This window comes from Polyodon spathula, chromosome 11 (genome assembly GCF_017654505.1).
Source record: "Polyodon spathula isolate WHYD16114869_AA chromosome 11, ASM1765450v1, whole genome shotgun sequence".
In the NCBI taxonomy this organism is placed as follows: domain Eukaryota; kingdom Metazoa; phylum Chordata; class Actinopteri; order Acipenseriformes; family Polyodontidae; genus Polyodon; species Polyodon spathula.
Window position 1 is genome coordinate 5481427 of NC_054544.1, and position 26918 is coordinate 5508344.

General features: G+C 39.8%; 1 protein-coding gene across 1 annotated transcript; it reads right to left on the reverse strand.

Annotated features, from left to right (window-relative positions):
- Positions 1–248: 248 nt before the first annotated feature.
- Positions 249–26918, reverse strand: LOC121322995 (solute carrier family 12 member 8-like). The gene is made up of 13 exons (XM_041263694.1): positions 26787–26918; positions 26097–26243; positions 24686–24877; positions 23321–23552; positions 12692–12805; positions 11622–11709; positions 10660–10747; positions 7780–7926; positions 4435–5140; positions 3856–3953; positions 2647–2764; positions 1463–1523; positions 249–725 (listed from the first exon to the last, which is right to left on the reverse strand). The coding sequence occupies exons 1-13, from the start codon at positions 26916–26918 to the stop codon at positions 560–562; spliced, it is 2289 nt and encodes a 762-aa protein (XP_041119628.1). The 3' UTR covers positions 249–559.

Here is a 26918-nt window from a genome sequence, read left to right on the forward strand (position 1 = left end):
ATTCCCATTAGTCTCTATCTATCTACGTCAGAACAGCACTGATCGTAAGAGCAGTGAGGCTCACTTGAAAACATATCCCAAAATAGCCATATATATATATATATATATATATATATATATATATATATATATATTATATATATTATTATATATAGATATCATAATATATAATATATATATTATAACCATACCACCAAATAGTTTAAATACAATATCTCATCTCTACTAAATTATACAAAATTAGAATTACACAGATAGTCTATTTATTTTGGTTAAAATGTACTCCTTTGTAACATTACAAAATTATTTGATGGAAAAAAGCCACTTCAAAAGAACATGTAGTGAGCACCGAGGTAGTCAATATTTTCTACAATTAGTTTTTACAATGACTTTTTTCCTCTGTAACAAAAAAAACAAACAAAAAAAACAAACAGTTTGACTGAGGGAGTATTGTTAGAATTCCTTTTTTAGTTTCACCGTGTAAAATCAGGCCTGAGAAAAGGGGAACGGTGCTTGTGTCACACACACAGGACGCTTCTTTCTCAATGGAGCGGGCGATTCAATGGAGCGGGCGATTCAATTCCTCTGCACTGATGATGGAAGAATGGTGATAGCGGTCTCTTGAGGCGAAGTCTGCATTCTCCTCAGTGAGCTGCGTGGTCTCCATGCCAACTGTTGCAAAGGAGGGTGTCACAACAATCTGCTCTTGAGGGGTTGGTTCTCTCCTGAAATGAAGGGATAAGACACCTGGGTTACTTCTGCATAACAATACCCCCCCCCCCCCCCCCCCCCCCCCCCCCCCTTACAATTTAACTGCTGTTTTATCTGCTTCTTTGCAGTTAAGAAAACTAGCTCCGTAACTGGTCTGCGCATTCCTTTGAAAAACACCAATGCATTTCTATGACCTCATACTTTTGTTTTTCTCCGGCAGGATGTATATGGTTCATTTAGTCACTGTTAAAATGGTACTATTGTAATGCTAATACATTTCCTACCAAAACAAGCAAAGTAAGGAACAGTTGCATCTTTTTCCTTCTTCTATTATATTGAAATAAACGGCAGGTGACTTTGCAGTTCAGACTTGGCCACAGAGCATGGTGCCCGGTGTGTTTCAAGCCAGCCTTGATGATCTAATGGAGTGTGAAGAATTCTGGCTGTGCCTATAGAGCAGCAGTGCTGTTGTGATCTGAGCTACCAGGCCACCTAGCAGCATGTGCTTTGGAATGCTGGCATGCGTTACTGAGAGCTTATCCACCACAACTTCTGTGTCTTGCACTGCGCCACAAGCACTGGAGCACTTTGTGTTTTTGAAGCTTGTATATTGTGTTGTAGCTGGACCTTTACAACATTGGACCAAATAAATAAATAACTGTGGCAATTGACTTTTAATGGATACAGGAGAAAAGTAACGACGTTATTTCTATGTGCTATGGACATAAGCATAGATTACACGTTGACATACCTTCCTATGTTTTTCAGTGAGGATTGGATCCACTTAAAGATGCTGAAGTGTGCAGCTACTCCTGTTGGAAAATCAAATGAGAAACGTGGGAATTTTATTACAATCGTAAATCAACAAGCAGAAATCAACAACATGGCTCTTTCTAAGTTAGGGGATAAGCTTTTAACTAACCCTATGGGGCCTGCAATACCGGTTTACCCAAGAGATTAAATAATTGACCCTTTCCTTTTAGATTTGGAAGACCACATAAAAACAAATTCCAGGATGAGAACTAACATTTTGTTACTGAAAACAATACAGAAATTATGATGACTCGTAACTCAGTGGAGAAATTGCTTTCTGCATTGTTTTTAATTACAAAATGTTAGTTCTGAGCCTGGCTTTTTGATATACTTTATTAACTTGTTTACGTTTCAGCGACCATCCTGTAACATTCCTGTTCCGTGGCTAGCTGTTTATAGCAGTGGAGCTGCAAACACACAGAAGCTGTTTTTGCAGTTGTCAGCACTGGGTACTATCTGACCACCTCAAATGTATTTGATAAGGCTGAAAGATGCAAGACATAAAAAACCTTGACCCGTGAAATTGGGAAGGGTGATTATATATCAGTTAGAGCTGCAAAAACTGACTGCGACAATATGTCAGCTGTCTGGTGCAACATCTGCACGACTCTGTGCAGAAGACAGGAGACCACACCGGCCCAACGTGAGCTTCTCTGGAAAATCTTTAAAACAAAGTTCCGAAGCTAGAACTCAAACAAAGTGAGTCTTTTTCTCCAGAATCAAAAGGACTGTTGTTTTGCAGTTATTTAATCTAATAGCTTAATCTGGTTAGCTGTTGATATCTGCAATTCATTTTAAATGACAAAGCTTGCCAAAAGGACTTCCATAATGCATAGATCAAAACTGTAAGTACTTTTAGGGTCATGTAGCATTGCTGGATGTGTGTTTATTCCAGGTCTTTATTGTGCATGCTCAGGAAAGTGTTTTGATCTACTGCTAGGTCTGCAATGTGTATCAAGAGAAGCACAGACTGTTAGAATTGGGAAAAGCCACAGTGCTCATAGAGTTGAATGTCCCTACTCTTGCTATGAGTTCTGTTGCTTTGTGTATCATCTTTCTATGAATGAAAGATTTATTTTATTTGATCTTTTGTGAAATGTTTCTTGGTCAGTGTTAACTTACCTGGAGGCAGACCAGGGCTCACTTTTCCAATGTAGAAGTAGAGAAGTATTGCCATACCAATGTTCACAAAGGCATAGATCCATTGGATTACAAACATGATCATAAGTGAGCTTAATGCCTGTAAAGACAGTGGGGGTGTGAATCATTAAAACATATACAGATACTTTTACCTCTATATCCACGTTTTAATATTTTTGTTTTCAATTTTTAAAAAAAACTTTATATGTAGAGCTGTAACAGTATCAGTGTTCACTGAATGGCATGCTTTTGCTGTGTTGGAGGCAGTCTGTACTGTACATAGGAGACAAGTCTATATGATTATTATAGTGCACCTAAAATATTTTACTCAGCTCCTGACTGACAACCAACAATTTCAAAATAATACAAAAACACGCACTCCAAATATAGAAAACCCTCTTCAGTAACCAGATGTTCAATCATTGCTTTGCATACTGACATCAAACCAAAGTCTCATCTTCTTCAATGACAATCCTCGGAAACTTATAGATAGATTGTGTTTATTCTTTTGAGTTATACTGCCTGAATTCCCTATAGTGTTGCCCAACAATCTATCAGGATCTCAACTGCATATGCAAACTGCATAATACTGTCACAGCAACAGAGGCGTTGTGTGACTGTGTTATGTCTGAGGATCATACAGGCACAACATGCTATGCAGGCAAATAAGACAGTCTGAACCCAGATCTGGGAAATGTTACATGACAAATACACGGCTTCAGTGATGCAGATAATTACACACAAAATGGTTTGTGTTGCTCATTTGTGTGAAGCAGTTATGGATCCTGTCACCAGCTGCAGTTTTTTCAGCCTCAGATGCTGCTGAAAAATAAGAACTCTGATTGCATAGGCCTTGAAACTCACTGAAACAAAACCACGCCCGTATACCGCTGGCATGGAAGCCTGAAGATAGGGTAAACAACATTTAAATGGGTTTTGCTTTGGTAGACTGGATAAAGACACAATGTGCTAGTTTGGGATAGATTTCCACCTCATTTTTCTGGGAACTTTTGTATCAATCTGCCCACTGTACTAAGTCACGAAGATTAAAGAAAAATCACGGAAAGGTGTGCCGGGAAAATTTGCCCAACTCTACAGGACATTTTCCACAGCACCTCCCATAATGCACCTTCTCAATTCACTTAACCTAAATGGAAAAAAGTCAGAAAATGGGGGCTGTCTCTCACTTACACCAACTAAAGACACCCAGTGATTGCAGAGCTTGGAGTAAAACGATATTGGCTTTTCTTGAATTTCAGTTCCCTGAAGTGTCTGCTTGGCAGTAAAATCTGGTGAGGAGACAAAATAGTTTACATACAATATCTCATCCCCTTTAAATTATACAAAATCAGAATCACACAGGAAGTCAAATCAGGAAAATGCATTAGAATAAGAATAAAGACATTTTAATGGTACAAAACCAGGAAGAAACAGTCATTTAAATGCTCCTTCCTGAAAATATCTTTATCGGCAGTTATTTTTCATTGCCATACATGACTCATTGAAATAAACTTAAAATACTGTTTTTTGTTTTGTTTTTAAATAACCTTATACTTAGAAGCCATTTATTCATTTATTTTACTATCACTCTATACAGTATAGATAGTAATTATTTAAGACAACAGTAGAAGTTTAGGGATCGGATTTAGAAGATTGGAACAATCTACAGGTAATTTATTTAAAACATCTTACAGGTAACAGGATCAGTTAGTTAATTTGTTACAAAGCTTACAAATATAAAGAACATCCACGCAGTGGCAGGGTCCATACCTTCCTGAGAGTCATCCCTGTCAGCGGAGCTCTGTCTTTGAAAGACTGATTCTGCCTTGTCACTTCGTGGGTCTAACTCCAGATCTGCAGACACCGGCTTTTGTTCCTGGTTGTCGAAGGCTTGAGCCATCAGATCTTGTTCCTCCTGAGTGCTATTAGCAGCAGCACTGGCTTCACTGCAGTTCACTGACTCAGTGTCTGAGGTCTTGGCACATTCTTTAACTGAGGCTGCAGACCTGTCCAAATCCAGCTGAAAACTATCCCTCAGTGTTTGCTTGGCCGGCTTCCGCGTTCTCCACGGTTTGCTCTTCTGACTCAGTTCGCTTTCCTTCTCTTTCTTTTCTCTTTCTCGTTCCTTGTTCTCCGTGTCAGGGTCCACAGGCTGGAATATCTGGTCCATGTCTTTTGTGAATTCCAACAAGGTCCCGTTTCTCCGATTCTTCACCATACCGTCTGTACCATAGTCTGAATGTCTGCCGAAGATCAGAATTCTGGACTCTTCCTTGGGCAGAGGCCTCCTCTGTTTCATCTGGAGGTTATAGCTCATTGACACACAGAAGTAGGAGTAATCTATGATGCTGTAGGTCAGCATGAAGTTAATGGTGACTATAGAGGCCAGGACATTAACCTGGCCGATGAAGATGAACGCCATTGTGACGAGGCTTGTTAAGCAAATGGCAGCAACTGGTGTCTTATTTGGTCCTCTCTGTAGAAACAGAAAAAAAGAACAAGAAACCTAAATACTAACCCTTAGAGATCTACAGCTCATTTTCCTAAAGGGGGTCCTGGAATCCATAAACATTACATTCCCAGTATACACAACCAGGCATCATAGGAATACTGTTTAATAATTAAAACCATTGTACACATCCTGACTGGTCACTATGGGACCTCACACAACTGTGTTGCTTCACTCAGATGCCTGGTATTGGCTGGCACAGCTTCAGCTCCACCTAGGCTGGCCCAACATACTTTTCCTGCCTTTGTCACTGTGGTTTGATTCTGCAAGAGATGTCTAGAGCCTTTACCACAGCATCAACAAAGGGCAGACAAGGTTAAAGAGAGGTTGTGCTGGAGTTTAGAGACAAGACCGATTTACTGCGTTCCTGATTTTCTGGTAAATAACTAATCGCAGTTCTCTGGACCCTTTCTTGATGTATCTTCTTCACAGTGCCATTAGATTTCTAACTAAGCCAGATCTTTTCTGATATTTCCAAAAACGCTGCCTCCAGACTCCTCTGTAAACCCTATTTTTACCTGGAAACAGTTACTTTAAAATAACTTTGAGAAGGAATTCCCCTCCTGTTTGAAGTTTCCAATGGCTTCACTCACTTTTTCAGCTCAGAAATGGCTTTGCATCAGACTCAAATTTGTTCCTGACATCCCGTTTCAGGTTAGCTTGCGGTCTGAGTCAGCTCAGCAAACAAGCTGGTGCATACAATGCGTGGGCAGCATGGCATGGTATGAAGCCATAGTGACTGCTGCAGGCATGCCCAGCCTCTGCAGAAAGCAATTCTCAACCCTCCTGCTTCATTTCTAAAAACTAGTCTGCATGTTCCTCCTCCTGTTTAACCCTTTGTTGCCCACTGTCCAACATATGGGACAATGGGGAAAAAAAGGCATCGAATAGGTATGGGAACTTATCCAGGGCAGTAAAGGGTTAATATATTTTTAATGCTTATAACATTCTACAAATGAACGTACACACCCAGCCAAAGTGGGGGGAAGGGGTTCCACGTATTCTGCAGCCAAGCCTGCTTGGTAGAACTACTTTGTTCAGAATTGCTTTGGCTCCAGTGATCAAGCCCATGATAAACCACTGTGTTTTTTTTACATGTATATTTTCTAATCAATATATTTATTATCCCTGTTCACTAAAGAGCGAGGCTGCATGAGTCTATCATTGATGGCCTCAGGTATATCTAAATAAAGTTTTGGAAGGAATACTAGAAAAGCAGTCACGATACACAGCTACAAATAATGAAGGGATATTCAGAGTTCTGTATTCTATTAAGAATACCTGCATGCTGACTTGTATGAAACACTATCCTGCTGCAAAAATATTTACTACCATTTAAGTTTGTTTTTTGGGTATCAATTTAACACATCTTAAAAATCTACCTTCTGAATCCTCTTGTTTTACAGTACCAGCGGGAACAATTAAGAAACTATGGGTGTTCTTGGGATGAAAGTTAGGGGCTCCGTGCTTTTCAGACGGCAGTGCTTTAGTAATACCAGCTGTTAGTATCAGAAAGCAATTCCCAGCTTGATCACCTGATCAGATCCCTTGCATAATAAAGCAGATGGTGCCTGAAAACTAGCCACAGTGACCAGCTGTCCTCTGAATATCAAACAGGACTGTAATTAGAAACATGACAGCAGTGTCAAGGAATATAAACGGCTTTCAATTTCAGTGTCCCGCTTGCCTGAATGTATTAATTATAGACAATCGAAGCAGGTAGAAGGTATTATAAAGCACAGTGAAGGTGTCCTCCTAGGATCAGCTGATCTGTCAACTTCTTCTGCTCCAGAGGTCCTTGGCACCACAGCTCCTGCAGTCCAATCTTTTTTTGTTTTTTAATTTATTATCATTTAAAGGGGAATGTTTTACAGTGGTATTGCAGTGGCCCACAATTATTTCCCCTTTTTAAAGAAAACATAATAACATTTTACAGAAATACTGACACATCATTTTATATTCACCACAGGGCTAATAAGGTACTATATTATTCCTGATAGGGATTTGTAATCCGAATGAGGCCGTCCATCTTTATCCTTGTGTTATGTTGGGCTGATTTTTACATTTGAATTGAGTTACTGCAACCACTGTGACAAGTAAGTACAATGAGCCAATACATTCCACTCATTGGTAAGCAGAACCTCACATGTAGATAATAGAAGTCTAGCAAGTATCCTTTAAGCCTTCACAGTTCCATGTTTTTTAGGTAAACACATTCCAGATTCCACATACCATTGATTGCCTGTTACATTATCATTAAAATACACTTGTGAATCTAACCCTGCCACCCATAACAAAAATCAGCAAATGCATACTTATAAAACGTATACTCGTACATGATATTTAAGTTGGCAAGATTCATTCTAGAACTAACATGTTCTGCACCAATTCCCTTGTGTCCCCATTCTGTAAAGAAAAGAAAAGGGAAGGAATCTAAAAGAACCAGTGTGGAAACACTGACAGAATGAGGAAGGGTGCCGAAACAAAAAAAAAAAGTGTTTAGTTTTTAGTTTAGTGCAGTACATTACAACATATTCCAACCCTGTACATAATACTTGATATAATACATGCAGAAAGGTACAGGCCAGCATTTTGAATCTACTCACCCCTTGTCCTAAGATGCCAAGGATGGGTATCACTTTTTCCTGTGCGATGCACTGAAGGATTCTAGGCGCCCCATACAGACCACCCATACAGGACGCCAGGGAGGAAATGTACAGTCCTAGTAGAAACAGGAACCCCACCAAGGAAACCTGCAATAATCAAAGAGAGAGACATTGGCACTCCCAGTCCCATCGCAGCACTGTGAGGCAGTCAGTGCAGAGCCATGTGCCCACGGTCATGGTCTCAAGCAAAGTTAAATTAGGGAATGCAGAAACCAGAAATGAATGCAATCTCTTTCCCTGATGACACACATGAAATACAGACTCCTAGCAATGTCTGTGAAAGATCTGGTATTGTTAGGGTTGCAATTCCAGTGCAGTATACAGGGAGAAAGCCCCATTTGAACACCAGCTAGACCAGCTTGTCTCTGTTATATGATAACATCCATCCACCACCCAGATACTGCAAACAGGACTTGATTGTTCGTGTTTCTTTTTTTAATATGATTGCTTTCTTTATTATTACTGCATTATTACAGCTGAACCAAAGTGTTAAAAGCTCCCAAAGGCACAGAAGTGGACATAATTAAACTTAAGTAAGGAAACAATACAAAACAATTTAAAAAATCAGAAAGCCAGGGATGCCAGCTTACTGCATGAGCTGTGACACACAGAGGACAGATTCGTGCTGTACTGATGCTGTCGTGCTACATTGCAATTTACCTCAACAGCTTGCTTCACTGAATGACAATTATAGTACATGACATATGGAATGTAGGGAATTACTTAACCCTGTTACAACACTGCAGCACTACAGTACACAATAATCCAAGACAAATTTAATCAAGAAAGACTCCCTTAACCATTAATACAGAATTAACATTTCACGAGAATTTTCAAAATGCATGTGGTCTTCTCTTTGTGGGAGTTCTTCAAGGGTTACAAATGCCAAAGTTCCATTATTAAACAGCTAACAGCATTTAAAAGCTATATTTCCAAATACAGTAACCCTCAATTGCATCCTTACATTGGTACCAGTTTCCTGATTTAAATGTGCCTGTTTGCTTGAGTACATAAACATACTTCTCACTGAAACATTGGCATTTCATAAGAAAATCAATCTGATTAGTTGGCGATCAAGGGAGTGATCACCTTTAAAGTAGAGGAAGAATGTATTCTGTGTAACATTAATAGTAATACGACTGAACAGTGGATTCCTTGAGTATGACTTTATTAAAAAGGAGCAAAGGCAGGGAAATGTGTGGGACACATGCCATTAAAGCTCTTAGCTCTAGTTGGCCACACTGGCTGAATATGGTTGAAAGCAACTCTTTACAAATATGCTGGAATACCCAAGGCGCGGATACATTTCATTCTTTAATACAAGTCCTGGATTAGGGTAACATAGGGTTCCACTATTGCTATTACAACATGTCTGCATTTTAAAATGACAGTAACATGCAGTATATCAAAGGGAATGACAGTAACATGCAGTATATCAAAGGGAATGACAGTAACATGTAGTATATCAAAGAGAATGACAGTAACGTGCAGTATATCAAAGAGAATGACAGTAACGTGCAGTATATCAAAGAGAATGACAGTAACATGCAGTATATCAAAGGGAATGACAGTAACATGCAGTATATCAAAGAGAATGACAGTAACATGCAGTATATCAAAGAGAATGACAGTAACATGCAGTATATCAAAGGGAATGACAGTAACATGCAGTATATCAAAGAAAATGACAGTAACATGCAGTATATCAAAGAGAATGACAGTAACATGCAGTATATCAAAGGGAATGACAGTAACATGCAGTATATCAAAGAAAATGACAGTAACATGCAGTATATCAAAGGGAATGACAGTAACATGCAGTATATCAAAGAGAATGACAGTAACATGCAGTATATCAAAGGGAATGACAGTAACATGCAGTATATCAAAGAGAATGACAGTGCTATTAATATTGTTCCTATTCAAGTCTTATAACACCACCAGTGGTCCTGTTTGTGTAAGGAAATAAATTAGGTGGAGTGAGGGGAGCCCAGTGAAAGGGCGTTGAAGAATGGAAGAAAACAAGCTTACGAAGCAAGCCCAGCAGCCAGCTGCCCCAAGATTTACCGCTTTCTTTGTCCTCTGAAGCACACAGAATTCACTGAAACCTAATAAAGCTGCTGCCCAAAATAAACGTAGCTCTGTTTTTAACGGGCTTTGATTGTTCTTTTTGATTAAAGTTTCTATATAGAAATAAATAAATATGATTGTATATGTCGATAAAACACCACACAGGTGTCATGAACAGTCCTCAGCTGTCAGCCTAACAGCATATTGTAAAAGTTAAGTTTCAGGTCAACTGAACATGGTAACTACAGCAGGTATAACAGTTTTTTCAGAATCTAAACAGAGGTAGATTTAAATACGGCCACCCTTTTAATCTCAGTGGGACTAGCTGGATAAATCCATGTTAACACATTAATGAATTTCTCTTGTATTTCCCTGGGGTGAATCATATTATCATAGCTGAATACAATAAAAAGTACGGTGGTCTGCGTTTGAGCAGGGTTAGTTAATTACGACCTGCATGAAAATAGCATTAACTTCATTAGAGAAAAGACCAGGCTTCCAGTATATCAAACACACTCATACTTTAAAGAAATTGTACATTTGCTTTGTAAATGTGAGCGTATCATTCTTTCTCCGTGCTTACAGTGTTTCTCTTTTTTTTTTTTTTTTAAATCAAACTTTAATTATCCTTCCTATGCTTTTCCCATGGAATACTGCAGTAATATTTCTTGAGAAAAACAGCTGCACTGAGTTTTTTATTATTATTATCACCAAGAGATAAGACAGAGTCAGTAACAGACCAATGTTTACCTTCTCTGCTATCAAGAAGTCATATCGCAGAGCCTCCCTCGTACAAATGGCTCCCAGCAGAAACACAAAGACCAAGTACAGGAACCACCTGGAATTACCCAAAATAGACAATACTCTCATTGGTTTTTCCACATGGAATAAAAAAATATTCAGAAATACAGTTTGCACTACAAAATTATATCACTGGTAATAAGAAAAAAAAAAGGCTTTTGATCTTTAAACTGCTGTGCATGTGGTGTAGATTCCTAGAACTACTCTAATGAAGGCACGCCTAAATGATTTATTTTAAAGTTTTACCTTAGCATTTACGATTCCTAAAATATAGCAATGCTGTCTTTTTATCACAACACATGTAGAAAATGTTAATTACAGGAGCCTGTGGCTTCCTAGGAATCTGGAGAACAGGCACAAGAACAGTGTAGCTTTGTACACATATTGCCTGGCCCATAAAGAGAAATATGTACAAACCAAATCTGTGCCAGCATTGCTAAATGAAACGTGTCCCTGTTTAACAGACGGTGGATCTAAATATTTACAGCTAGTTAACAAGTCGTTTCGTTGGAAGCCCTGGAAGAGGAAGTGGCTGAATGAAGCCCAGTGTAGTTTTGTTCAGCGCAGGGCTAGATTTAGGAGGAGCTCTGTGAGGCTGGCAAGCTGTCTACACAGCTGGTGCACCATACAATATTTGGAATCCAGGAACGATTGCACATGTATCTGCCCAGATTGATCTTTCAAGCAAATTTCTAAAGTGCTATTATCCCATGTAACATCCCTGCGATCTCAGTTAATGGCGACCAAATCAAGTGTAACGAATCCTCACACTGGAGCTCTCCGGCTCTGCTTTGCAGCGGACGAAGGTTTGAATCGATGACAGATGTTTCCAGATGGAATATAAAATGAACTGGTCACATTTGGGTCGTCGCTCTGTATCCTGCAAGCAAACACTTCCATGGGGGACTTACGAGACACCGATAGCAGCCAAGGACCCCACTGGGATGTTGATCGCTGGTTTCTGGAGGTCTGCACTCATGTTGAACCCGGCCATCACACCTGCATTTGAGAGATGATAAATGCACATACAGAGGCATTATCATCAGGAAACCTTTAATAATAAGATGATCAAGGATATAAATAATATGTTACAGATGTCATTATCATGAAAAAGAAGGTATCTGTGTCCATGTGCTACATCTATCTCTTAACCAATGCATAATTTAATTTCAAAAGAGATAAGTGGTCCTAAAGACTATCAGGTGTCATTACTGTGAAAAGGCTGGTCACTGTGGGGCACATTCACAGCATAAACAGTTAAGACACCAGCTGCAAACCTGTCTACTTAGAAAATGCAACAAATCCTTTTTTTTTAATTTTAGCGATTACAGCACACGGCTCATTCTCCTTTTTAACACAACGATCCACACGTAGTTCCGTACACTCCCTGCAAATACACTCATTTTAGACATTACAAATCACTGGGTTCACTGCATTCCCGTGAGTAATTATGCAAGTGCCATTATAGCACAGAACATGACAACGCCAAGGCCGTGTTGCTCTACAGTGGTTTCCCAGCGGAATATTGAAGACAAGGACAAAAGTCATAACAAAGTAATCTGAAAAATTAAATATGCTTTGTGTATAGGGTGTTTAAAATCTTAAAATCAATACAAATAAATCTGATAATGTGCAGACATTGGGGTTAATATATGATACACAAAAATGTTGGTACAACACTTACTGAAAGCCACATCTTGGGTAATCAAAGTAAAAGATCCCTGACATCACTTTGTTGGATCTCCAGCTGCCATTTGCTGTGGCTGCCCTTAGATTACCTGCCTGTTTTTCTACAGATAATTCCACTATTGCATCACCATGGAAACTGTCAGCAAGCTCTCCCTTTAAATTGTTTAAAACTAAATCAGTGAATACTTTGAAAGATGCATGCTTTCCCAACAGACTTTTTTTTTTTTTTTTCAGCAGCGTTTTCTGTCTGCTGACTGCTCACCACAGTTATGAGTGGAGGCCTCAGACTTACCTGTGGCTGCAGGGAAGAACACCCCAAACACAGAGAAGAAGGACTCTCCAGTGGTGTAGTCTGGTAGGGTGTTGTTACAGAGCAGCTCCTCTGAATAACCAACAAAGCCATGCTCTGTAAATGGATTTAAAAAAAAGGAAAACAGAATAATAAGCACGGCTTTAGCCATAAATAAAGTATATCAAGTTCTGTTAACAGATAACAATGAAATAAGATTCGTATCATATATCACATGCCACAGAGTCTGACCGACACATTGGGCACCTGCGGGTGTTCTATGTAAAGTATAAGACAGCTCTGGGGATGCGATATCACGATCCTGAAAACAAATAATGATTTTCATAGGATGGTAAGCGATCAAACGTCAAGCTAAATCTGGAGAAACACCATGCTTAGAAACGTATGCTGTCAAGAAAACAGCCTGGTACACAGTACCTAAAGTGTGGCGCGTCTGAATAAGATGGATCAGGCCACCTAGTTACTGAGGGCATGTTGACTTGGGATCTCTGGGCACAGTTGGTAAACTGTGTGCTTCCAAACAGCAGAAGACCAGATTGCAGTTGCATGTACTTTTCAATGAAGTATCTGTCTGAAGCAAATGAAGGCAATAATGAAGGCCAGCTTTCTACAGCGGCACACTGGACTTGTTTGTGAGAGCGGGCTGGAAAGAGGACACACCTCTGCAGTGTGTATCAGTCAGCAAGTCTGCTCAGAGCACAGCGATCCTTGGAACGCTCTGCCAGTGGCTGCTGGTTATTTGGGGTGAGTTCATTATGTAACTGCAAAGAGGGGATACAGACTTTGCCAAGGTGCGTGCAAACTGGAGCTTGTTTCTGATTATTCAGAGGCTGCCAAGTTCAATAATCCTGTTCACAAGTTTAAGTTTAAGCAAATGCTCCACAGCAAAATGCTGTCAGAACTTAACTGAACTGAACAATGCAGACTCAGTGTCAGAGAAAAGTCACTTCAATTGTTTGTCTTTCCAAAGTTAACTCCATTAACTATTCGGTTGATCTAAATGCTGGTGAAAAACAGGGGCATCCTTATAAGTCTTAAAATATAGGGTCCTTATACAGTACAGTTTTTCAGACAAAAATGCACCAATGTGAGATAATCTTTGTGCATAGTATAGACCCTGATATGTGGTACTACACAAAGTTAAAGAAATCTTCTAACCTTCAGGTAATCTTACAATTCCTTGACTGACATTAAATTTACACAATAGTACCCAAGTAAAAACCCAAGTACCACTGCCACAATTACAGGTACATCTCTGTATAACTTGTAAGAGACTTGTAAGAGACAAGTTGACAAATGTTGTGGCTAGGGCATCCTCAATATAAATACTACAAAGCAGTCCAGTACACTATCCAGCACCTTAATATTCCACACACACAGTGGACCCAGAGAAAAGCAATTTCCCTTTGGTTATCTTTTGATGGAAAAGAATGCGTTCCCTCAGATTAATGACGTGTTTACCCGAAAGGAAGTCGCCACCCATCTGAAGCACAGCCTATTTATCCCTTCCAAGTTGCTATTCTCAGAGTGGAGCTGCTCACCCGGACCTCTTCACTGGCCCACTTCCTGCCTTTGCTCCGCTGCTTGCTGCTTGATTTTTTTTTAACCCTGTACACAACAGCAGGGCTCCAGCCACGATTTTCCTCGACAGGAGAACAGTCTGTCTGGCAGGAGAGAAAACTGGAACAGCTTCTCCCTTTTAGAAAGTGCCACACACATCAGAAGAAAACCCGCTTTAAATAGAAACGCAGTTTGACGTACACTGGCACCCGATGGATGAGATCGGAAACTCGATTCTAAAAGAACTACAATAAATAATAATAACGCACAGAGCAGCCCACCGGAAGCAGCTACTTCAGCTGCTTTTGCAAGTTTGAATGGAATAAACGCTTCACCCTACTGGCTCAACATACCCATACCTACAAACTATTATACTTTCACCAGGGCAATCAATCAGGTGTTGGAGACTTCTGCATTAAAACAGCAATGTGGATAATCACCAGGAGTTACATAAGTCTGGCACCCTTAGATTAGATAATGGGAAAAGAGTACGAGCAACAGCAAGTTTTATGGTTTCATGCAGTCAGACTGGTCAGTAAACAGGCGACTGTTCAACACAGGATGTTTTAAAAGAACAAGGCAAAACACAAACATCCTGTCGCATTTCGATGCACATTTTGTGAAGAAGTGTTGGCCTGCCTGTATCAGTAGATGATCGTAGCAGTAAAAAACGACATCATTTATATATATGCTGCTGGGGTTTACAGTGTTATTCTATAGCTCTGTCTCCTGTGCACTCCTCTTTATCGGGAACCAGATCTTGCTGACCATCCTGGTGGTTGTAGAGCTGCCTGGTCACAGGGTTACAGGGGATTTGGAGCACATCCTTACTAAGTCAGTGGAGTCAGTGTGAACACCCATTACAGTACGGGGCAGTTTGGTTGCTAAGTAAATCTCAAAATGTAAATCTGTATCCATTCTAAACACCCTGAGGTCTATTTATTTGGCTTACAGTATCAGATCAAAACAGAAAGAAACTCATACAGACCTTGATTAGCACTAATCTTGGAAAACCTAATGTTACCTTATAATAACAATCTTTCTTTTTATATAATGCCTTTCACAGTGGACCACCATCAGAAAGCGCTTAATAAGATACGAGACTAGGGTATGTGAACTATGCATCAGCTGCAGAGTCACTTCCAACAACATTTCACCCGAAAGACGGAGCACAAAGATGTTAAGTGACTTGCTTAGTTAGGGTCAGACAGTGAGTCAGTGGCTGAGCTGGGATTTGAAACAGGTACCTCCTAGTTACAAGGCTGTGTCTTTAACCATTGGACCACACAGCCTCATTAGATGTGCTTGTCCAAGACTAGTGCTAACCGGAGTGTGTGAAACCAGGCATTTCGATTAGCCTCAGTTTAGATCAGTTGAATAGACTGGTTAATCTTTTGTTGTGTTGTTAGGCTCCAACAGCTGGTTTCACTATCTTGAATTAGATGGATCAGACCACCTGGACAAATGATTTTCTCTCAGTTTGAAACCAGTTCAGCATTGTCACTCTGGGACCCAAACAGGCATGCTCCTACAAATTCTACCATATTCCAAATGCTTTTATTGGATGCATTTTCCAAGAAACACCTATTAAGACAATATTTTCTTCCTAGAAAACCATACCTGCTGGTTAAAGACTATCAGATGCTGGGTTTTAACCTGCTGGGCCACAGGCTCACCATTGCTGGAGTATTTTCAGTATTTCCAGCCTGCTTGCATATGCTCTACATGATGGTCTTTTAACATTCCCTCCCAATTAGTTATCATATGCTTCAGGAATGGAAATGGGATGTTGACTCTTAATTTATTTCACCAGAACTTGAAAATACAAACAAATCATTTGATGAAGCAGCGAATGTGTAATAACATTTTAAATTCTGCATTTTCTTCAAAATAAGCTGAATTCAATGGTCCTCAAAAATTGCAGTCTTCATCTGTATCTCCAATCATAACATTTTAATATAAAAATGTAGATTAATAGCAGATGTCTTACGCGGTGGCTTAAATACTATGGGTCTGAATATATCTCATCTGGATTATTGCCCCAGAGGCTCAGATAAACAGATGTTGTAAACGGTACAAAGCAATAAGGTCAACAAACATCTTTTCTCTCTTGTGTGTTTGCCAGTACGATTTTTACAGTGAGATTTTATTTTACATAAAAAATGGAAACATTTGTGACATACAGACTGCACTTCTGTGTAAATGTGCTTTCCGTCACATGACTGCTTAAAAAAATAATAATGTTATACAGGGCTGATAGTATGAGCTCTGAAGACACTCTTAAAAGTGTACAAAACTATTAGCGTACAATTCTGGAAAGCAAAGAACCCAGCAGATTTCCACCCCCAAACTTCAGGAAAGAATGATCACTATACCTCCAGAGAGCGTGCGTCATTTTTAAAAGAGATCTGAAATCAAAATCTAAGATGATGATATTATTATTATTATTATTATTATTATTATTATTATTATTATTATTATTATTATTATTATTATTATTATTACTACAACAACAACAACAACAATAATAAAATTACTAAAACAAACATTTATATACCAGGCATTCTGAGATTCAAGCTTTCAGAATTGTAAAAGACATCAACAATGTCAACCCAAAGGACATTTTCAACCTGAAAAAAGAAACAAGGACCAGAGGTCACAAATGGAGATTAGATAAAGGGGATTCAGAACAGAAAATAGGAGGCACTTTTTTACACACAGAATTGTGGAAGTATGGAACCAACTCCTCAGTAATGTTGTTGAAGCTGACACCCTGGGATCCTTCAAGAAGCTGCTTCATGAGATTCTGACAAATGACTGCTTCCTAACAGAATTTGTCAAGGCACCAACTAGAGGGGAGGCATGCCTTGATTTAGTCTTTTCAAATGACGAAGACAGAATAACTAAAACAGAGGTCAGAGAACCACTGGCAAACTCGGACCACAACGTGGTCTCATTTGAAGTGCTTTTTAAAACCCCAAAAGTAATGACTAAAGCTAAGGTTTACAATTTTAGAAAAGCAAACTATGAAGGTATGAAACAGAGACTAACAGAAGTAGATTGGAGTAAAACAGAGAAAACATCCACAGAAAAAGGATGGCTGTTCTTCAAAAATGTAGTACTAGAGGCGCAAAACAATTACATTCCTAAAGTAGACAAATCTAAATGTAAAACTAAATTGCCAAAATGGTTTAATAGATCAATTAAAAAAAAAAAATCAGCGAAAAAAGGCACTTTACAGAGTGTTAAAAAGGGACCAAAAACAAAGTACACAGAAAGAGTACAAGGAACTGCAAACGCAAGTCAAAAAGGAAGTTAGAAAGGCCAAGAGAGAAATAGAAATGAACATTGCTAAGGGGGCTAAAACCAATTCCAAAATGTTTTCCAATATTACAACAGCAAGGGAACATTCAAAGAGGAGGAAATGTCTAAGAGATACAAATGGCAAAATCATAGATGAAGGAAAAAAAAGCGCAAATATATTAAATGATTACTTTTCACATGTTTTTACAAAGGAGGATACGGACAACATGCTCCACATGTCAACCAGTTCCTATCCAGTTTTAAATAACTTTAGCATAACCGAGGCAGAAGTGTTAAAGGGACTAGGAGCTCTTAAAATAAACAAATCCCCTGGGCTGGATGAGATCCTCCCAATAGTACTCAAAGAAATGAAAGAAGTTATTTACAAACCGCTAACCAAGATCATGCAACAGTCTCTTGACACAGGGGTGGTACCGACAGACTGGAAAATTGCAAACGTAGTACCGATTCCCAAAAAGGGAAACAAAACTGAAGCAGGTAACTACAGACCAATAAGCCTGACTTCTATTATATTCAAACTTATGGAAACTATAATAAGATCCAAAATGGAAAATTACCTATATGGTAACAGTATCCTGGGAGACAGTCAACATGGTTTTACAAAGGGAGATCGTGTCTAACTAACCTGCATGATTTTTTTAAGGATGCAACATCGATAATGGATAATTGCAAAGCATATGACATGGTTTATTTTGATTTCCAGAAAGCTTCTGACAAAGTCCCGCATAAAAGATGAATTCTCAAACTGAACGCAGTAGGGATTCAAGGAAACACATGTACATGGATTAAGGAGTGGTTAACGTAGAAAACAGAAAGTACTGATTAGAGGAGAAACCTCAGAATAGAGTGAGGTAACCAGTGGAGTACCACAGGGATCAGTATTAGGTCCTCTGCTATTCCTAATGTACATTAATGATTTAGATTCTGGTATAGTAAGCAAACTTGTTAAATTCACAGATGACATAAAAACAGGAGTAGCAAACACTGTTGCAGCAGCAAAGGTCATTCAAAATGATCAAGACAAGATTCAGAACTGGGCAGGTACATGGCAAATGACATTTAATAGAGAAAAGGTACTGCACGCAGGAAATAAAAATGCACATTATAAATATCATATGGGAGATACTGAAATTAAAGAAGGAATCTATGAAACAGACCTAGGAGTTTTTGCTGACTCAGAAATTTCTTCATCTAGATAATGTGAGGAAGCTACAAAAAAGGCCAACAAGATGCTCAGATACATTGTGAAAAGAACACATTTAAATCAAATGAAGTAATGTTAAAACTGTACAATGCATTAGTAAGATCTCATCTTGAATATTGTATTCAGTTCTGGTCACCTTCCTACAGAATCTGTTCAGTCTTGAACAAAGAAGACTATGCGGCGACCTTATTCAAGCATTCAAAATTCTAAAAGGTATTGACAGTGTCGACCCAAGGGACTTTTTCGACCTGAAAAAAGAAAAAAGGACCAGGGGTCACAAATGACAAATGGAGATTAGACAGAGGGACATTCAGAACAGAAAATAGGAGGCACTTTTTTACACAGAGAATCGCGAGGGTCTGGAATCAACTCCCCAGTAATGTTGTTGAAGCTGACACCCTGGGATCCTTCAAGAAGCTGCTTGGTGAGATTCTGGAATCAATAAGCTACTAACAACCAAACGAGCAAGATGGGCCGAATGACCTCCTCTCGTTTGTAACCTTTCTTATGTTCTTATACACAAAAAGCTCAATATCAGAGTGGCTGTTAAATGTGTGCTCTATTTGAAGAAAGAGCCCAGGACTGGAAGCTGGCTCCAGGAAGGAATAACTGGAAGGACCAGAGCAGTTGTGAATCTGGATCTCTAATCTTATTGTCTCATGATTAAAAAATGTGGGTGAAACAGGGCAACACCCAAGCCATTAGCAAGCCAATGATTTACAGTGAGAAGGAGTTTCTCAGTTCCAAGGGATGGAGCACTAGGGACATCCTTACTGAGTCTGCAGTCTATATCTGCCTCTGTTTTTCCTGCATAGACAATACAAAGCACTGGAAGTCAGGGGAGTCTGTGTGAACTCCCATTCCAGCAATTAACATTCCATTTGCTAAGTAAATCTCAGAATTGCATTCCGCTACAGGAAACCATTTTTACATTTTATCCAATTTAAACACTCATAGGTCTATTCATATGATCTAAACAGTGGCAGATCAAAATAGTGTCATTTTCTCATGTTTTTACAGACAGAAACTCAATAAGCTGCCAGCTAGTTTTTACAGACCTTGATTAGCAGTAATCTTGGACTACCTAATGTTAACTTAGTTAAGGCAGTCAAAGACCACTGCTAATCTGGGAAAGCTAAAGCAGTCACTTACGTACGGTACTTCTTCTCTTACATACTGTTACTAGACCAATTCTAACGAAGGGATGGCATGTAACAGGCGCTGCTTTACACTGCCGTGTAGCAAAGAAGACGGTAACGGTAATGATATCATATTTTAAATGTAAGAAAAAGAAGACAGAAAAAGATACACAATCATTTTACAATTGGACACCTATGACGATAGACTTGGTTCTATGCCTGGATTAAAATAGACTCAAACTTTCAAATTTATTCAGAATTTTGAAAAGAAAAAAAGTGATTATGGAGACGTTTTTGGCTGGTATATAAAGACCGACTTATATATAACGTGATACAATTGCATCAAAGTTGTGTCACGTTTTGCAACACTATATTTTTCCCCCACATGCTTTTATACTGCAAAAACTGCACAAGGCCCAAAGCTATGAGTGACATTACTTTAAATCAGATCTCTTTTTACCTGGATTCACAACCCATCATGTCTCGAGATCTGACAGTCCATTCAAATGCACCCTTCCTGTCCCAGCACCTAAAACAGGCTCCTTGACAATGCTATCAAGCCATAAACACAATCTGCACAGCAGTTCATATTCCAGACAACTGGCAGGTAACCAGCCAGTCAATGCATTTCTGAAGCTGAACCACAGAAAAGGCTGGCTCCCGTTCAAAAGTGATGTCACATGAACACAATGAGGTATAATTGGAAAAACCTGGGCAAATTGCTACTTTCATTTTTCAAAATAAACATCGAGCACGATATTGTCTGACTGTTATTACTCCCGTTGGCAGGCCCCCGAGCCTGGGTGTCCAGTAATGTATCCCCGCTAATCCCTAACCCCTGCAGTGAAGCCTGTCTAACACAGACCAGCCAACTTGGAGGCCTTTTCTGTGCTTCAGGAAGTCAGCAATTAGGCAAATGACAAACCCTGTGTAGCATCACCTGACACACACATCCTTCCTATCAGCCTTCAACAAACACAGGTTTCTACACAAACCAAGAAGGATGTCACAGCCCACACTTTCCTGGGGATTGAGATGTGTGCTAAGCAATTAGTTTATTTATTTAACATGGAAGAATAAAAGTAATTCATTAACCCACCAGCAAGTAGAAAGTACGGTATTTCTGTTGATGCCTACAATTAGATTAAAAACCACAGATTTGATTTTCAACACATTTAACTACTACGTGTAGTACCTACTACCTTAATATCCTTAATTTCCTTATTTTCTTGTTAGCCTCCTATCAAACATTGTCACATCCTTGACTTCAGTTTATTTTCTGGATCAAGTCCAAACTGAAGAATAACTGACAGCAATATCTGAAACTGAAGCATGCTTTATTTACACTGTCATTGCTAAAGCTCTAATATTTAGTGCAGGAGTTTTATAGAAGGCAGTAACAGCGTGTTTAACTTCATGAACAAAGCTTACCGCTCTAATCCTGTCAGGCATTAATTACATTGCACTGGCAGCTGGTGGAGACCCACACTAGTGTGGTCTTTACTGCACTCTACATGACACTACAAACAACAGAGACACCTGCTGGAGAAAAAAGAAATGACATACTACTTGAAAATAATTGCAGGCTAAAGCCTAAACTAGACAGGCACGGCGCAGCACGGCTAGGCATTTTCACGGTGCGATACCGCTAGCCTGCACCCGGACACGCAGGAACGGTATGGACTACGCGACTGACTTTTCTTACAATACAGAAAAATTGAATGTTACAGTACGGTAGTTGTCAGTACCACACCGTAGGCTATGTATAATTTACATATATGGCCAAAAGTTTTGCATCATCTAGTAGAATATTAGGATGCAGATATAATTAAAAAAACAAACAAACAAACAAACAGCCTACTACTAAAGTGTTAGAAAATATATGCTTTTACAGCCAGTTATTTAGTAAAAATAACAGTGAAGTACAGAAATAATTTTTAAAAAAGGCAAAACACTGCCTTCCCTGTCCTTGTGTGAAATGTGGGAGGGATCAAACACTTCAGGGCGCTTGGGTCATTTTCATGATTTCTCCTGGCAAGCACGCGTTGTCAGCACTTGGCTGTGATTGGTTAATCCACCGACGGTAGAAAATCACTCTGGATTTTGTTTGAGCCTCAGCGCCACCGCGGGACTAGCGAGGCCAATAGTCCCACGCTTATCTGTCCAACACCATATGAAAGCAATGGTAGCGATACAGGCGGCGATATGCCTTGCCTGTCTGTCCCAGTTTTAAAGCAGATGGTGAATGTGTTTTGCTTGATGCTTGCATGTACTGTATATTAAAACTTGCATATGCTTGAGGCCGTACTGGTGTCATATCTATGGTATACTTCAACCATGAATACTGTTACCAATGCTGACTAACAGTATGGCTATTAAAAAGGCAGGGCATAAGAATCAATGCTCAGTGAATTAGCACTGAACTATATAGCAGGGAGCAGCAGACTGATCAGCATTCCATGTTCTTCACTCCTCCCTGAACAGAGATGGCTGATTTGGAAGGAAAGAAGCACAAGAGGGTTGCGGTACTTCTGTGCTCTGCAATTAAAAGAAAGAAGCCTGACTGGGGGAACACCTGAACCGGACTCCCTCCGACTCAGAGAATCTGTCACGTGGACACTGCGGTTCACTTCAGCTGGAAATGTCACAAGTTTTCCAGATGGAAAAGGGCATGGCCTGAATCTGAGGGAAAAAAAACTGCTTCTGTCTGTGTCTCTTGCAACACACAGTGAACCCTCAGAGAACAGAGGTACCGTGTGAAAGGATGCAGCAAAAGGAAATAATTTACTTTCACCCCACTGGGTTTCATAAACCAAACACACTCAGAACTGGGCTTCTTAGGACCACAGAATGAAAAGTGCAACAATCTGTGACAGACATTCAAAACAGCAAAACAGCTGCAGTAAGCTGGAGTGTGAAAGTACAAATCAATAAATCATTGTTATGTCTCACGTACGCGTTGCAGTGCTTGAAACTCACACAAGCCTTGCACCCAGTCCGAGGTTTAAGAACTACCTTCAATGAAGTATATATATTTTAATGATTTATCTGATTATTTTATAGGCATTGTTCCTCTCTTATAGCTGCATGAACCACTCCTCTTAGTAAAATTACAGACTCAAGTGTGACTTAACCACGCAGTGATTGGTGTGATCATTTCAGAGCAGATTTACTGGACCAGCAGCCTGGCATTTCAATAAGATGCCTAAACAAGGCTAAGTTCTGAAACGCAGGACTGGGTGCAGGGCTAGTTCAAGTTTCATGTATTTTTCTATGTATGGCCGCTCTCTCGTTGCCATCCGGGAGAAGCGTTGAAACGAAAGTTATTTCTTAAAGGAAGTTTATTAAATCTGAGTAAAAGATGAGCTGTCTTGAAAGGTGTACCTGGGTCTAAGTGAGAGAACGTCCCCACGACGAAGTCCAGTGCGGAGACAGCGAGCATGGCCAGCAGGAGCAGCTGGAGTCTGATAATCCACTTGACCCCGGCGAGATTAATTCCCAGAAGCCCCAGCAACACTCCCATGGAAATCCCCCGGACAGCCCAGATATTGTTGAGATTCAGCACCTCTGCAATGGACTCTGCAAAGCCAGTGATGTACATGGCACCTGCAACACACTGCAACAGAAGAACCACTGCAGACACACTCAACTGGGACTCAACTGCCAAACTGGGGCTCACACTTCTAAAACATATACCAGGCCAAAATGAGAGAAGGAGTAGAGAACCTTGGAGTAGGGACACATAAATAATGAATCAATTAGTTGCACATTACAGTGCAATTAAAATCTTCATGAGTATTTCTTAGGTTATTGGAAGACTGAAACACTGCTTTAGAGACAAAGGAACTACACTGCTTCATAGAGCAAAGAGGTCCTTATTGCTTAAAGGCAGTTGCACTGGAACTAGGGGTGCGGAAGCACCCCTTGGCTTTGCATGGCTTTCGTCATATACAGAGGTTAGTTTTGTTCAATGGCTTTCAGCACCCCCAATTGTTCCAGTGCCACTTCTTAAAGTTGTAGTTCATAAATCACAGAGGCTGATATTCAAAGCCTTTGACTCCTAAGAGCTAAAGTAGAAAAAAAAAAGTAGTAATTTACACTTTTGAGTAAAAAGCTTTGAAAATCAGCCCCATAATCTGATGAACTGCTGTTACTATAGCCCGTTTGTTATTAACCTAATTGCAGATCTGGTGCTGTTTTGAATTTGTAATGTTCTGATGTTTTTACCTAAGGGGTGTACCCCCTGTTAATGGCAAATCAACAGAATGCAGCGCTCCCTCATTCATTGATATCTCACAATCATGTTTAGTTTTGAAATATTATTCCCTGGTGTTAGTTTACCACATTCTCTCATTAGTCTTCTCTGCACTCTACTCTATCAGAGAGTAGACCTGTTTGATAGCTTTCCCCAAAGTTACTTCCTCCACCTCTGAATCCTGCTTGCAGCCAAGTTGGCAGGATGTGGACTACTTTGCATACTCAGGGATTTTCCTTTTTATACATTATCTATTTTTGGCCAGACTGTGTAGAGTATGTAATAACTTTCCAATAGAGGTAAAAACAGAAAACATTTTACACCTTCTCACCTGAAGGACGGTACCTACAGCAACACAGTGCACCCAACACCGTGTTCCAAAGCAAATTAGAAAACTCAAATGGTTTACATTGGCCTTCACATGTGTGAATCTCATTAAATCATGGCAAGGAATTCGCAGTAATGCACATGATCAGCCTTTACGTTTAATGTACCTGTCCAAAGACGTAGAGGAGACCGACTGTCCCTCCTACTCTCCCTCCAAGGACTGTCGAAATCATGGAATACACTCCACCGCTTCCAACTTGACAGCGCTCACACACTCCTAGTCCCGAAAACACGGTTACCAAGGCAACCACCACCACCAGGGATACCAGGAGCATGCCAAGCAAAACACCAGTGTTTCCCTAGAAACACAGAAATACATGTTAGTGCATAGTGTGTACAATTGAAAGTTTAATAATGTTTAATACTACCACAAAAAAAACAAAACATTGGTATTAACTGATGCTTTCCCTTTGAACCTGCAAGCAATTCTTTGGGACTGGACCATCCCAAAAGGCTAATACATTTTAGTACTGTAACTTTCATCCACAAAAAAGGCTTAGCCTGATATTCAAGTTGCAAACCTACAGAAATCTTTAGGAGAGATGCAAGCAGTCCACTGGGGTCTATTTGCAAGCAGTATCACACTTTGGAAAAAAAGACAGACTTCAGATTCCTGTTGCATAGCAGTTTCACCCATTTGTTTCACCCTCGTCCAGTAATGGTGGAACGACCTTCCTATGGATGTCACGACTGCCCAGTCCCTGCCCAGCTTCCAGCGCCTCCTCAAGACACACCTCTTCAGCCTGTAAACCTCAACTCTCCCCTTCTGGACAATGTAGCACTCTGCCTTTAACGCACTTTACCTTGCACTGATCTGCTCCCTATTTTACTGTATTTAATCCTGCACTGAACCTAATCTGTGGTATTTTGTATTTCACCTGCACTCGTATCTAACCCTGATGTAACTGTCAACACTGATATCTGCCCCAATATCAAATCAAATCAATATTTGCTCTTATAAGGACTGAAGTCACTGTATTTTGTATCTTGCTCTAAATTGTACTGTAATTCTTGATTTGTGTCTTTTGTATACAACTTTAAGTCACCCTGGGTAAGCATACCTGCTAATAAATAAATAAATAAATAAATAGATAAATAATTAGCCACAGTGTACAGGTAACAAGCTCAAGTGTACCTAATTAAACTCATACCAAAATCAGGAATGGATCAAACTGCTATGCAACGGGATCCTTATTTCCATCCCTAGGTTTGTCCCCAGTCCTCACAGGTGGCTGATCTGAGAAGTGATGCCCTACCTTTTACTTCACATCTTTAACCACATGTTAGAGATAATACTATTGCAACTCTGGTCCTGGAGGGTCAATCCTTTAGGATTAATAAAATAGGTATAATAATATTAGGGCCTGTTCAGATTGGTCTAATTTTAAGAACTGCTTTACCTGTAATATCTCACATTGAACAGAATAACATGACATGTTTTAAACTGGTACATTCCCGAAGATGCTAAAAAGGTCACCTCTCCCATGTCATTAATTAGAGAATTAATCTAACACTCACCACAAGCCACCCAGTTCTCAAGAAGAGAACAACTCCAAAAATATTGATCATGCAGGTGGTGAAGACCCCATCCCAGGTCCCGAACAGCACAGGTTCCCAAACAAACAGCTGCACCTTCCACCAGGGCTGACCCTGTGCCTGGGATACCTAAACAAACTGTTTATTTACTATGCATACTGTATGAGCAGAGCTAAATATTCAGATATGGACCTGACAACCATTCCTCCCGCTGCTGCATCATGCAATATACCTTAACTTGATGTATTTCATTATTATAACATTTTCTAAACAAAAAGCTGAAGGAAGACCCATATCTAACTACACATTTGAAAATGTGTCAAATGACAGTGAAAGGCTAGCTATTGCAAATGTGTCTATTACTTTCAAAAGACTGACAAAAGCATGGATTGGAGACTTGGTGGTGCAGTGGAAATATCTGAATTGGGTGCACATTGGCAGCTGTCTGTGCCACTGCGTCTTATTGTTTTAATGCTGAGAATGCAGCCTAGGACATTCTGGTTCTTAAATGAAGACACTGCACACACTACTGTTACAGCCAAGGTGATGAGACAGCTAGTCGGAGAACTCTGCTGTTTTATACTGAAGCCTTACTTTCAAACACTTGCCCTAACCTCAACATCAGTACAATACTGTAAAATATTGGGAAAGCTGTAATTTATAAAAACTTGCTTGTGCATCCTCATGGAACAGCTCTTGTACATGCCCAGTGGTTCTCCTGCTGCTGTCTGTCCCCAGCAAGGCTCCATTGTCCCTCACAGACTTTCTGTGCAGGGCAGACCAGTTCCCTGGGTGTCCCTCCAT

Coding starts and splice junctions, on each gene's coding strand:
- LOC121322995 (XM_041263694.1), bottom strand. CDS start 26,918: ATGGAGGGACACCCAGGGAACTGGTCTGCCCTGCACAGAAAGTCTGTG. Junction 7,927..10,659: donor ACTTCTTGATAGCAGAGAAG/GTAAACATTGGT, acceptor TGATTATTGCAG/GTTTCCTTGGTGGGGTTCCT. Junction 2,765..3,855: donor ACTGGGTGTCTTTAGTTGGT/GTAAGTGAGAGA, acceptor CTGTCTTTACAG/GCATTAAGCTCACTTATGAT.